The sequence below is a fragment of the Oenanthe melanoleuca genome, chromosome 4 (genome assembly GCF_029582105.1).
Source record: "Oenanthe melanoleuca isolate GR-GAL-2019-014 chromosome 4, OMel1.0, whole genome shotgun sequence".
NCBI lineage: Eukaryota > Metazoa > Chordata > Aves > Passeriformes > Muscicapidae > Oenanthe > Oenanthe melanoleuca.
This window is the reverse complement of record NC_079337.1, coordinates 47,378,146-47,392,946: the sequence shown is the minus strand read 5'-3', so window position 1 is coordinate 47,392,946 and position 14,801 is coordinate 47,378,146. Positions and strand designations below refer to the sequence as shown.

The following is a 14,801-nucleotide window of genomic DNA, read 5'->3' as shown; positions in this document are numbered from 1 at the left end:
TTGGCTTCTGGGCTGGGAGTGCCCATGGCTGGGTCATGTCCAGCCTCTCACCCAGCAGCATCACCAAGTCCTCCTTGGAAGGGCTGCCCTGGATCTGTTCACCCCCAGCCTTTGTTGATATCAGGGGTTGTCCTGACCCAGATGCAGTACTCTGCATTTGGTCTTGTTAAACCTTGTGAGATTTCCATGTCCCCACTTCTTGAGCCTGCACAGATCCCTTTGGGTGGCAACCTGCCCTTCAGGAGTGTCATCTGCACCACTCAGCTTGGTGTCATCTGCAAATCTGCTGAAGGTGTATTTAATCCCTTCATCTATGTCCTTAATGAAGATATTAAGTGACACTGGCCCCAGTCCAGATCCCTGAGGGGCACCACTTGCCACTGATGTCCAGTGGGACTCCGAGCCATTGACCACTATCTTTGGATGCAACTATCCAACCACTTTAATATCCATCTAACAGTCCACTCATCAAATCTATCTCTATCCAATTTAGAAAGAAGAATGTAGTGGGAGACTGTGTCAAAAGACTTTCAGAAATCCAAATAAATGACATCAGCAACCCTTCCCTTGTCCAGTGATGTGGTTATTCCATCACAGCCAGTATTGGTCATGCAGGACTTACCTGACCTTATCAAACATGGACACAAAAAGCAGAAGCCTGCTAGTGTTACTCAATCCTTACCATCCTTGTGTCAGGATGGGTACTGTCCTAAGATCCTGGACTTTCTCAATGTGAAAGGCAGTTTTCACTACATCAAAATGCCCAGTCAGACTGGGAAACAGCTCCCTGTCCTGCTCCAAATAAGTCCCATCCACAACTCTGTTTCCACAGCAATGTTACATGACTAACAAGAATGCCATGAAAAGATCAGTCAGGAATGAAACCTAAGGAAAGACTGCTTCCAGGGCAGGAAGGCCTTTAGCACACATTCCTGGTTGCTCCCTACCACAAGGAACAACTTCAGCTCGCAGGCAGCACATTTCAGGGACAAACCTCGGTTTTCTGCAACACCCTTGGGGACTTTCTTACATCAAGAATTAGAAGTAATAGTAATTGATAGTACTTAAACACATTAATTTTCCCTCAATCCAGCTTTTTCTCCAGCACATTAAATGTCTTAATAAAGTAGAAACATACACATACACTCAAGAGATTGGTGGCACATTTATCTTGGACCAGCAGGAAAACATGCCTTCACACAGCCGGGAGAGACATACTACGAGACATATTTGAAAACATGGTTTTATACCAACAAGTGCTACATATATCTGAAACAAATCAATGTTACACTTGCAGTTTTATGCACCTGAGTTAATCTGAAAGGCTTCATCAATGCAGGTTTAACAGAACAGCACGTAAGCAATTCACTATGAAAAGCAGAGAGTTTAAAAACTCTCAGCAAACCAGCAAGAAAAATAATTTACCTACCTTCTCACAGGCCCTGGGACAGAATAGTGTGTATTAGCAGACCAAAATAGCACCAAATCAAGACAGACAAGAAGAGCAAGCACTCACCGACCATTGTCACGCCCCACGCCCCAGACTCTGATGCTCACAATGGGCTGTGAGTGCAGAACTGTGCGGTCCATGGGATCAATCAGGTTCAGCATGTCATTCTCCAGGATAAGGTACATGTCTTTGCCCTGCAGTTCCAGACAAAGTACAGTTACACAGCACATCACCCTCTCAAACTGGCTGAGCTCAGGGTGTTATATCTGTGATGTTCAGACTAGCTTCATCTTTACTCAAAGTTTTGGGTTGTTCTAAGAGCAAATGAAAAATCTTCTATATTCTATATATATCTTCTATACTTCTGTTGTGAAAGAAATCTAAGATGTTATCTTGCTATTATATTTTTAAACAACCCCAATCACAAAATGTTTTGATGTCTTTTAAATACAACTGATTCAGACCCAAACTACTGAGCTGTCCAACAAGTTGTGTGTTTATCTGCTTTTCAGTAAATTCTTCCAAATTTATGAGAAGTCATGGTCTGTCCTCATAGTAAAAACTTATATCAAAAAGCTTATATACTTTGGAGGCAGAGTTCCTTTCTTCAAAGTGCTTTGTTTTCATAAACTTTAACCAATGGATTATGGGAACAGACAGCAATTTGTACGTGTCACAGGATTTACTCTTTGAAGAAAGATTAAAGAGGAAAACCTAGCATTAAGACCTGAATATGAATTCTGCTAGTGACTGCAGAATCTTGGAGCTAGGATTTCTCCCCAGTTCTTCTGTCATGTAAGGATAATGCCTTTTTCTCTTACAGGAAAAAATTTAGAGACAATTGGAAAGTTGTCCAATTTTAATGCTAATTCACAAATGCTTATCTTAATTCTCTTGACACCATTTGTAATAGATCTGCTGCCTCTTCTATCACATGTAATATCCCTCTTTTGGAGGCTGTACACATACTCTTCAGACCTTGTGATCCTGCAGAAATGATCCTGGACCTATTGCTGAGCAGTAAGACAAGCTCCTGCTGATCAGAAGGTGGAAGCTATCAGCTAAATATAGAGCAATTTGTTTCCTCCCTTTTGTGCCAGAATCTACATGTGAACAGAAAGAATGGAAAGGGTCTGAATCCCTACTGACTAATGGTTCAAAACTGACCTTTTTCTTCACCTCAGTGACACAGAAACCCTCTTCCTGCTTGGTTACAGTGGCTCAAGTCTTTATGATGTCTAATTTTGTGTCTGTATAAGGAATACATTCACGTTGCTCTGTGAGGGCTTTCTGCCACTGCTTGTAGGCAAAGCACCAAGGGGCAGGCACTACTCATCTCCTCACCCAACCCCAGATCTCCTAACAGGGATTCCAAGGGAAATTGTGACACAGAACTGGCACTGCAAGCACCAAGAGGGATGCTGGAGAGATAGGTGACACCTGGTGTGAGCAAAGTCAACACAAGCATATTTTGCCTGATGGAAAAAGCACATCTGTGGCTGAGAAGCAAGGCTGAATATGTAGGCTGCTCCTAGAGATGCAGAAAAAGACATAGCTGTGATAGCCATGCAAAAAAATGGGGCAAACTAGCAGCACTGAGATGTTAGTGGCAGACAGAAAAAGAAACATCACAAAGAAAAAAAGGGAGAAATTTGCTTGGAGGTCAAAAGCTGTAAACAAATTGTGTGAAGAATGCTACCGAGTATCACAAAGATTGCTTTTTGGAGCCATTTTATACTTATATATTTGTTCCAGAAGGAAATTATTACAAGAAGGAAAAATATGTTATGCATGCAAAATAAACTGGGATTAGAGTAACAAAACAGAATCCAAATTAGCTGGAAAAAAATGGAGAATGGGCAGATAAGCACCATAAGTCACAGGAAATTATCCTTGCAATGCTCAGGGGGATCACTTGTCTGCAGCCAGAAGCAATATATTTTGCTAAATTTTGTTGCCTTATTATACAAAAGCTATTTTAGAGATGAAAGCACTGCATAGGTCAAAAAGAAATTATTTAGACAGGCTAGGGGCTTGAACACAGGCTTTAATGTCTCAGACTGCTGAAGAGCTGCCGAGATCTGATGGTTTGGGAAGAGGAAAAGCCATGGAGGCAAAGTGAATAAAAGAAAGAGAGGCTCAATCCCAGCAGTTTTTCTGGAAGTGTTACAGGCTGCAGTATATAGGTCAATGGCAAGAAGATATCTTTCTCATGTAATTGATATTGTAATGTACAGAAATGTAATTCACTGCAAAAGAGCATCACAAACAGATGAATAGCGTTTTTCTTTTTAGATTTTAGAGAACAGTAGAAGTTCTAAATTTATAGGTAATTTCTTTTGGAAAGGGCATGAAATCCTACATTAAAGCCATTAACAAGGCCTCTGCAGAGGCAGGATTTTACACAGAGTGTGGGAGGTTTTGTGGTTTGTTTCGCAGTTTTTAAAATCATGAAAACTCTTGGCTAGACCTAACCCAAATTTAATTTTCATTAGATTTTAGCTAAAGTAAATCTTCAGGCAATCTTAAAATTCTTACATGCAGTCATTTAGCTCCATAATAGATTCCTGCTATAATTGCTCCATCTGATACATCAGTGATGGAGTACAATTTTTTCAGGTTCCTCTTTAAAACACGCCTCTTCTAATCACTCTTGAAGCCTTACATTCCAGGCAGGAAAATGTGGTTGGATGTAATGAACTCTTTTAAAATTAGGAAGACAATTTACTTCAGGAGCCACCTATTCAAGCACAGTGTCTCTATTGTTTTGTCAGCTTGATTTTTTTTTTTTTTTTTAATGAATAGCACTCTTAATTTAAACATCCATTCAAGAGGACCAAAACTTTTCACCAGCTTGGCTTGAAAACGTGCAAGAGATTCCAACCAAGAACAAGTGGGTTGACAGAGAAATAAAAAATGTGAACATTAACTCTTAAAACAAATCATGAGAGTTCAAGGTAAACAATATACTTCAAGTAGATCAAAGTGCTTCTATGTGAAAAATGGATGAAATTGCACACATGCAAAGATAATGGGTTTTTTTTCTCTCCTGGGGTCAGCAGTAAGTCCAAAGTCCATGACTGACACATCTCTCATTGCCTGTCTAGCTATGTTATCTAAATAAAACTGATCCCAGGTGTAAGAAAGAAAGGAAAACAATATTATTTTGTTCATTTATATGTATAATATATACTTCTTACATGTTAAAATCCTTCTGAAATGATTTTAAATAGATAGAACACTATGAATGTGTTCCTTTAAACATAATTTTAATTTTTAAGGGCACTTTCTTCCAGTTGCTCCCCTGTAGCATCTTGGCATTGCTGTGGCCATAGTTAGGATGGTGAACTTGAGCCAGAGAGTGCAGCAATAACTTGGGAGACTGAATGTTATTTTTCCTGAAATTTTTACTGAAATGTAGACAAGTCTTTCTTTTGATTTCTTTTTTGTTTGGCAGTGTCATTTTTCTTAGATCAAACAAGAGAAAGTTGCAACATTCACTCTTTTGTCACTTTTGTATTCTGATCTTGTGTGGCCAATCCACACTAGCGTAACCCTTCTGAAAATATGTCAGGAGAGAGACAGAAAATAAGATTTGGCAGAAGTTTAAGTTGTTCCATGAACAATCAAATAACCAAGATCTTTTACTGTGGCTTTGTCTCCTAAGCCCTCTATATGTCCCACCTTTTCCCTTCTTATTTCACTTACTGACTCCTCAACATCTTCCACTTCTTCATCTGTCCCCAGCACACTTATTTTCCTCCTCACAAAACCTAAAGCTCCCTTCAGTTTTCCCTGAGTTCCCACAGTGTTACCTCTCTTTGCTCCAACTCAGTAAGAAGCACAGAGCAACCGTGGTTCAGTAAATGAAGGCACACTGACCCTTCAGCAAACCACCAAACAGGAAAGCTGGGCTCTCTCTTTTTCCCTCAGTGGGAATCTGGCATCCTTGGGTACTGGATGATACTGGCACACATATTCAAGAGTTATTGGAGAGGAGCCAACAGAGTGATATATACTTAATTTCCTTCTGAAACACTGATAAAATAATCATTGTATGATAAACCATCTGCCCAGCAGTTCCAATCTTCTCATACATTTCAGAACCACAAGCCAGGAGAGTGTAGGTTTCCTTAAGGCCTTTGTCATTGAAACCTTTGAAAATGCTGTTACAAAGCATCACTTTCAGACCTCTGGTCACGAGGAATTTCAACAGTTTGGCCTGTGTGTCCCCAACAGCGCCACTGCACAGGTGTGTACTGGGCCAGATGTAACATGAAAACGAGCTCTTGGTGGCATCTGCAGTTTGGAACAAAAATTCAACATTTTCCCTTAACCTTTTTATATATTTGGCAGTGCCAGGCTGATGTAGTGAAATCCCAAACACAGAACATGGAGATAGCTGTCAACAGAATTGTTCCTTTGAGATGTTTTACGACACAAGAGGGATGTTCCAAGAGGAGCACTTTGTTCTTACCTCTCCCCAAATGCCAACAGTGTCTCTGATGTCATTTTTACAGTAAGAGAGTTGTCTGATGCAATTGTTCACAGCAACACTGCTCTTTCCAGGAGCCAGATCTTCTTCTGCCATTTCTACCCAGCCCAGAGATCGTACAGCAAAGCACTAAAAAGAAACCAAAGACTATCTGTCATAGAACAGCAAGTAGGCAGTTGAGGTTAAAGGTCTCCATCTAGAACAGGAAAAAAATTAAGGCCTTGTAGATGGGCTTATGCTTAAAGGTAAGTAAATGGAAATATAATTTGTGAATGGCAAGGAGAAAACATTGAAAGAAACAAAGAAGAATGTATGACTTGCTATGAAAGGTATCTGTGGAGGTAACAGTAACACCTTTTAATAAAATAATTTTGTTAACATAAAGGTGGAAACAAGCGAGCAGCAAATATTAGGATACACACAAATAAAAAAACATTAAAGGAAAAAGCACAACTATAGAGAGAGCAGAATCGAAATTTTAGCTAGGATCTGGAGCTCTAATTGAAAAGAAAGAAAACACTACTGGATTATGTCTCTTGTGAGATACCCACTGTCTGGCTTTTAACCAGAAAATTAAACTTTTTTTAGATTACAGCAATCACTTATATAGTAAGTTTAGCTAAGGTAGCAAACAATAACAAATTCAAAGCTATGAAGAAGATAAGCTATCATAAGAGGAAAGCAGGCTTTTTCTAGAGGAAATTAAAAATTACCTTTAAAATAAAACACTCTAATTATACATTTTTAGCAGGAAGATGTTTAGCCAGCCAGAGCACTCATTGGCAGAACAAGCAAAGGCAATATTAATTTGCATATATGGTACTTTTTGCAAACAAAACAAAACGGGAGAAACAGAATGGCACCATCTCTAGCTTACATCTAGAAAGGTGGAGAATAAAAGTGTTCATTCTGAAAAAACACCAAAACCTGCTCATTTGCTCTTAGGCATTATAGTGGCAGAAATACAGACCTCACAGTAAGTCAATAGGAGTTTGTCTAAGAGACCAAGACTTCTTCCAGAGAATGTTACAAGTGTCTCACTCTGAACTAGAGGTGGACTGCCAGCAATGAGAACAACACGCTTACACCAGGTGTTTAATCTTTTTTCTCTTCTACCAGAGTTGGGATTAAAAGCTGTGAGACAGTATCTCATGTTTGGACTCAGATGTTTATTAATCCTTATCTGTGTTACAGTAAGTGCTAAAGCACTTCCAGCTAACAAGCTAAAAATGGCAAAAACTCTCTCTACAAGGTCTTTCAAACCTAAATTAATTAAAAACAATTAAGAACAGACACCTAAATTATTTTTACTTTTAACCCAATGAGCAAACACCCATGACACGCAGTGTGACATTTTCCATCCAATTACAAAAGTACCACTAGATCCATGAAGAAGGTGAAGAAGAAAGAAAACTCCACCCTAAAACTTCCACCTTGCTTTCTATATATTGCTATATTCCAAAACCTTAAATTCTAAATTTTCCACCATGTGACATTGACATTACACACTTCTATTCAAACTACACACCGGTGATCTTAGTTCTACCATTCAATTTTGGAAGCCTTCTCCACAGCCTCAGGTCAAAAGCTGTGCTTTCTTGTGGGTCAGTGCCTGTCAGCACAGAAAGTCTAAAATTCTCAGTATCCAGGGATCCAACAGCTTTAGATGGTCCCTAAAGGTTCAGCAATATTAGACCAACACTCATGGTTAAGATGCTGCCTTGTGCCACATAGCTTTCTTTGCCATCATCCTGCAGGCCCTTGGGCAAGCAGACAAAGATCCTGGGAGCTGCTGGAAGGAAGGCAGTGCTGGGAGCCCTGCTGCCTCCAGCAGCACACTGCCCACAAGCTGCAGTTATCAATCCTTCTTCTTAAGATGCAGTAAATAAATCTGCTTCAGAGCTCAAAAGCTGAATATTCACTTTCCACCTTCTAAAACCTGCTGTGAAGTCAGTGAGTTGACCAAACTCACACACCATCACTGGTATGCTATTTGGGAACAACTGCCCTCAAAAAAACCCTACCCCAGAATACCAAGGTATTTTAAATATGCACAATATGTCAACTTTGGCAAACTAAGGGAGGAATAAAATTCATCAGTAGATAAAAAAGATTAATGAGTTTCTCCCTCCCTTTAAAACTTATCTCCTCCTTCAGCCTTCTTTCAGTTTGAACAATGCATTCATCCAGGTTCACTCCACCAAGCAGGAAACGCAGCCTAAGAGCTGCTTCCTGTACCTCTGGTACCCACTCCAACAACATCTCAGGTATCAGACAGCAAATACACTCTGCAATTGTATAAAGCCCTTTAGTGCAGGTAAAAAAAAAAAAAAAAATAAAGCCTTTCATGCCTCCAGCTTTTTTGTAATTTTTTTTCCTTTTTTTTTTTTTTTTTTTTTTTTTTGCTTTGCAAACAAGTGAATCAACCTGCAAATTCTCCTTCTCCCACACTGCTCTGCTTCCTAACCCAGCTCTGCTGGAAACTCACAAAAGTGCTGACTTTCAATTCTAAAGGGCCTTGAAGGAGAAGGTGAAAGAGGAGACAAAGGAGAGTAAATACTCAGGGGTGCTCTTTACTTCAGAGCCACACAATATACTAAAATAACCCTTTTTTTAGCAATTATTAAGATGGTCTAATCTTAAGATTGCAGAATTTTTTCAGGCACATTAGAGGCTCATGAATCTTGCTAAAAGTGCTGCTATACCCACTGGGTTATTAAATATTTATCTTTATAAGCTTTAAAATACTGATTTTTACTGTGCCAGAAGAAAAGAGTTTTTACAAGTATTTAAATATTAAACTGAATAGCAGAATACTAGCAGAGAGAAACATTTTTTTTAAATCATAAGACAGGTGAAGAACTAAATATATACAATAACCTTATTGTTTCCTTGTTGCTCTTCACATCTCAACCACATCTGCAATTTGTTAGCTGCTTTCTGAACACAAGGATAAATATGGAATCACAGTGCTTTGGGTTGTAAGGGACATTAAAGATTGTCCAGTTTCAATCCCCCTGCTGTGGGTAGGGAGACCTTCCACCATACCAGACTGCTCAGAGGCCCATCCAACCTATACAGTCCTTGCACTGAACAGAGTGTATTTTAAGAAGGCCAAAAAAGATTAAAAACTATCAATTTAACTTGACAACAGGTAAATAAATCTCTTATTAGTAAAGAAGGTGAACTGTTCTGCTACTTTTTTCCTGGCCTTTTTTTGTTCCATGTTTGAAATTCTTTGTTGGCAGCATCCACTGTATTTATGACGCCCACTGTCAAAACAGTACAGTGAGCTGAATGCAACATTCTTGTCTACCCCACATATTGCCCTCCATGTAAAGGACCTGGCTTTCTCCTTGCTTCTATTCCCTCTTGGTGCTTCCAAGTGAGGCAGACAAGAAAAAGCCCTTTGCTTCTGGCACCAGACAAATTTTTGTGTCTTTCACAAGAAGCACTTACAATAACCCAAACAAAATGCTTCAGAAGAGCTTCAGAAAACAAACCAATTTCCCAACGACTCACTGCAAACAAAAACCTCTCAATAAAACCTAAAAAGACTCAATGTTCTACTCACAAGGCAATGCCTGTACCTCAGTATATACATATATAAAAGTAACTTTCTTTTGCTCAAAATACACCTAAAGACCAAAAACTATTTTGTGGTTAAGTGAATACATGTGCTGATGTGGCTCAGCAGTCATGGTTGACCTTCACGCAGGTTTTCAGAAGTAGAAAACAGGAGGACCCAGTAACATGTGACATGTGCCAGGGTCCACTCAGCATCAGTATAACAGAAGTCTATGAACACACACCTGAGGAGTGGGAGAGAGGTGGAAGTTCTGAGCCAGCATGCCTGCATGTCTGTCTTCTCTGCATATTGCCAGCAGCTGGATTGAAAGAGATCCACTTCATGTTTTATTGTTGGTTGCTTTTTTCATCTTTCATTATCTGACTTAGAGATTCTCTTCTCTTTAAAACAAAAGAGCACAAAGCCCAGCAGAAACAAACCACCTAGTGTCTCCAGTCAGATATGACCTAATTTTTAGCCCGTGGCTGGCTGAGTTAGGCGTGACAGCAGAATTGCTTAGTACTCCAACACATGAACACAGCACCACGGTTCCCTCCCTCCCACCAAGGATACTGACAAGCCAAGAGACAAAGTACTTCCTTTGACCCCAAAGAGCCTTGATGAGAAGCCAAGCTAAGAAACAGAGTGTAGCTTTTCTTCATTAAGACTCTATGAGCTCAGTAAAACCATCATTACTGGCAAAACCAGTTTGTTATGCATCTCTACTTGAGGCTTACAGAAAATTAGTGGCAATTAATAATTATTGGTCTGTCATAATTTCAGAGTAATCCCAATGCCAACTTTTGTCTTATGGTAGTCTAATTTATTTTCTCTCTTAGAGAAGTTTTTCTATGCCTGGTCAGGCTGTCTGCTTGCTCCCAGACTCTTTTTCAAGAGATGGAAAAGAAAAATAGTTTGAAGAAAAACAAAAGATGTTGATAAATACAGCAGGATGAAAGATACTTTGGAACTGTACACTATGGAAACATTGCTGTTTGTGATTGGGAAGATCAAAGATACTACCAGAAACACTGCGTGGCTGAAAGAAATGAATGAAAAAAATGTCACTTCAACCATGGTAAGCCAATAATCTTGTATTTTTATCTTGACTAGAGACTTCACATTTCCTGCCTGGCTAAAGAACATTGTGCAAAGAAAGGAAAAAAATAAATCCATCTTATCACACACTAGCCCATGAAAAGACAGGTGAACAAAAACAAAAACACTGCTTGGTTTTGCAGTTCTGGGGAACCTATGTTCAAAGAGATACAAATCCAATTAATGTTTCAGGGTTAATGATCTGTAACCTAAGAACCAAACTCATAAATGCTACATAGAAGTGTAAACCTCTCTTGCCATGCAGCTCTGATCCAAAACATTGCCTAAAGCTGGCGAACTTTAGGACTGAAGAAATGAACAAACCACAGATCACACTTTTGATCTTTGGCATTGCAAACCCGTCACCAGAGGGCAGGGTTTTGCTCTGCAGCAGCTTCTCCAAGAGGAACTCTGGAAGGAGCTTTGGCAGGGACACAGAACTGGGACAAAGTTCTAGCCATAAGCAAATACACACTCTCTCTAGCTGTTGCCTCATGCAGTGCTAAGCATGTAACATAAAATAAAATAAAAATAAAATAATCGAGAAAAACAAAGCAAATACAATCCCCTACTGAAAAGAGAACAAGAGATCAAGTGCACATGACTGATGGCAGAGCAGTATTGGAAACTCGATGGATCATAAAGGTGTGGATAGAAAATATCCCACTATAGGCTGAAAATTAATTAGAACATCAGTTTGCGAACAACAAACTAATGCACATTACAAGACCACAGACAGATTACTTTTCATATTACACAGCTGTTGGCAGCCACCATGAACACATCTGCATTAAGAGTATGTTTGCCTTGATGCTTTAAATCTGTGCTACGGATTTCTTCTCTACTTCCAAACCCCCAGGACTCGGTTTTGAGCAGTTTCCCTTTGTTTCCTTTTATATTTTTCCTTTTTAAAGGTTATATCTGCCTGCAGCCATATGTAAATCACTGCAATATTTAATAAGGCCTTTTATCACAGACCACTGAGCAGGTTTGTGCCTGAGACACAGCATGTAGGCCACATAATTAACCATTTATTATGCAGCCAACATAACCTTCGAAATTTCACTTGTATTTTCTCTGACAGTTTGAAAATTAAAAAAACCTGTCATATTATTTTTGCTTTGGAAAAATTATGCATATTATGTTTTGGAAGATCAAGTAACATAACATATTATCTTTCTATTCTGAGGAAGAAGTATGTTTCAGTATATTTGTCTGCTGCATAGCAAGAAAGATTACATTGATTTCAGATGAAAATACTGGAGAAGATCAAAGATAGAGTAACAACAGAATAAAAAGAACTTATGCAATTAATGAACAAGCACTTTCATTTAATTGACATGAAGAGACTGCAGTGCATCTACTTTCTCAAAGAAATACTCACAGATGTAACATAAAAGTTCTTAGCTACAAAAAATTCAAAATGCTTAATCAAAACCATACTAATAAGAGTTTTCAACATTTGCAGCTTCCTGTTGCAGTTGATCTTGTATTACTTGAAACACACATGAAATGCAAAAATAAGCACAGAAATATTCAGGCCACAACAGAATTCAGAAATCACTAATAAATGCTATTTCAGGCAGATGACTACAAACTAAACATCCCCAGAATTAAATATGGGGACTTTACAAATACTATAAAATAACCTTTAAAATAAATTACTTCCTTAGAGGAGGTCAGTATCAAATTTTCTGCTCTTGTAGTCCCTTACTCATTCTCCAAGCTAATACGGTCTCATTTTTCTAGACCTGCAGACTTCAGTCTGTAGGATGACAAAAGTCCCTCTCTTGTTTTGAGCTTAATACTTGTCTCAGTGGTTCCCCCTGGCTTACAGCCAGAGGTCAAATCTGCTCTACCAAGGCAAGAAAATGTTGCAGGAACATTGTGCTTGTTCAAGATTTTTTAAAATCCAGTCATTTGAGCAAAAAATAGAATGGACACTACTGTTCTCTACTAACACTCCATTCTGAAGAAGAAATTAAAATCACCTTATTTTTTTCTTCAGTCTTCTCAGCAAGAATAGGTTTTCATTTTAGATGCAGATACAGATATCTTGACTTCAGATCCTAAAGGGCTGGGTTTATGCACTTCGCTTTGAGCTAAGGGTGGTTTGGGCTTCTTTTTAATACAGTGAAATAAAACCTGTGCCTCCTCATTTAAGAAAAGGCAGTCATATTTTTTACTAGAAATGAATAAATTTGAGTCTATCTTGTAGAGTAACTGAACTGTTAGGAGAACTCAGGCAGATTTCACTATTCTGCAAAACACAGACCTACCCCAGCATACACACACACACATGCTTTGTGAGTAGAGACAAACCCTGCAGGAGTTTACAGAGCATAAAGAACATGGGCATTTATTTCTTTAAAACTAATGCTCTGCACTTATTAACTTTAACCTTAAATGCTGTATTTTCCCAGTGTAGGTTCTCCTTCAGGCTGACAGATATAAGCGCTTCTAATACCATCAGCAGTACTTTATTCAGTACTGTGGTGCACAATTTAAAATTTGGATGTCATGTATATTCCCTTTCAAAAAACCATCAAAATACACAAAGAAACAAAAACCCCTGAAGAGCTCCCAATCTTTAAGTGAACTCTTGACCTTATGAATCAATGGAGAAAAACCTTCCAACCTCACTAGTCAGAATTTCATGTCTCTTTAGAAGCAACATTATTACAAGTAATTTGATTTCTGCAGTAATTATGTTTACAACAGGATCCAAAGTCAATGAAGTTAAATCGCTATTGATCAATTCCCACTTTTCAAAAAAGGTTCAAATAAGCATGAATCCAGAGTCCAGAAATCTTGAACCCTGGTGGACCTCCCACATTTGAGGACTCATTTACTGTCACACTGTCTCCTTGAAGCACCATGGAGTCATCATCTCCAAAGATATGGAATAATGCATAACTGTGCAACATGGCACTATGATGTATAGCCCATCTCATGCCTTTACCTATCTTAAGAGATAAATGTTATTCCTTTCCTCTCGGATGAAATGCAGAAAATTTTGACAAGGAAAACTTTTCTTTTTTTTTAAAGTGAAATTTAGAAGCAGAACCAAAAACAAATATACATGCTGGCTAGAGCTATCTAAATATTGCTGTCATTCAAACCAATGTTCCACTTTAATTGATTTTTAAATGAACTTCCTCCATAAATGTACCTTTCAGCTTGTCCACAATGGGCAAATAACTCACTAAGTTTCTATCATGCTGGTTTCAAAACATGTATGTGCAATATATAACATAAATAAATACACATATTTATATATAGCACTTTTTCCATTAAAAATCTATACCATGGAATGGTAAACATTGTAATATTTCAAACTAGAACAAGCTATTTCCCTGAGCTGCCCTAAACTGGTAAGGTAATGTAAATAATTGAAGAGAAATACAGAAATATCTGTCAGTTCATTTTGTATCCATATGATGAACAGACATTCAAGAGGCAATTCCATGGCTGAAGCTGACAGAGGCTACATAGATTGTTTTAGAGGTGAAATGGTTGGTCTCAAGTGGGGAGTATGAAAGGCTGCAAGCTGTGATTACCTCTGTCTGCACTGTACTAGCAAAGATGCTGGTGAGCTGGCAGAGAGGTCTGCCAGCAACATCAGCCCAGGCTGTGCTAAACTGGGAGCAGCTTGCTGACAGAATCCATTTGTCTGCAGAATGGGCACAGAAACTTTCTGCCTGTGGACCAAGAGTATTATGAGCTGCTGCTTCTCCCAGTTTCTGTCCATTCCTGAGGGTTTCTTCAACAACCACACACAAAAGTACTGCTGGCCCATGAAAAGTTTACTGTGTTGCACTATAAAACAGTGAATAAATTGTGATTAAAAACTACTAAAATAAGCAACATTAAAATATTGTAAAGTGAATCAAACAAAAAAATTTGCTTAGATCAGCAGCCTGGGGTTTTCTGTGTTCTATTGAGCCACCACAGTTTGTTATATGGCTGTACACAGTAAGATGCTGTACACAGACTCCAGCCAAGAAAAATTGGACTGTGCACCTCCATGAGAAAAGTATTGAAGATGACACTGGCACTTTGACCTAGTGAAGCAGTAGAAACTGCCCATCATGGAAGAAACAACATAATTAAAAAAATAAATTAAAAAATCAGTATATTCATGTTCTTTCAAACATAGCCAGTGCTTCCTAGAATCTCATGCCTGATAG

At 38.6% G+C, this 14,801-nt stretch overlaps 1 protein-coding gene across 10 annotated transcripts in view; it reads right to left on the bottom strand.

Moving 5' to 3' along the window:
• Positions 1–14,801, bottom strand: part of APBB2 (amyloid beta precursor protein binding family B member 2) — a 157,493-nt gene that overhangs the window by 37,090 nt on the left and 105,602 nt on the right. For all 10 annotated transcript variants that reach the window (XM_056489499.1, XM_056489506.1, XM_056489500.1 and 7 more), the window contains 2 exons: positions 5,928–6,074; positions 1,517–1,644 (listed from right to left, as the gene is read on the bottom strand). In XM_056489499.1, coding sequence (XP_056345474.1) covers positions 1,517–1,644; positions 5,928–6,074 — 275 coding nt within the window. The remainder of the gene's footprint in view (positions 1–1,516; positions 1,645–5,927; positions 6,075–14,801) is intronic.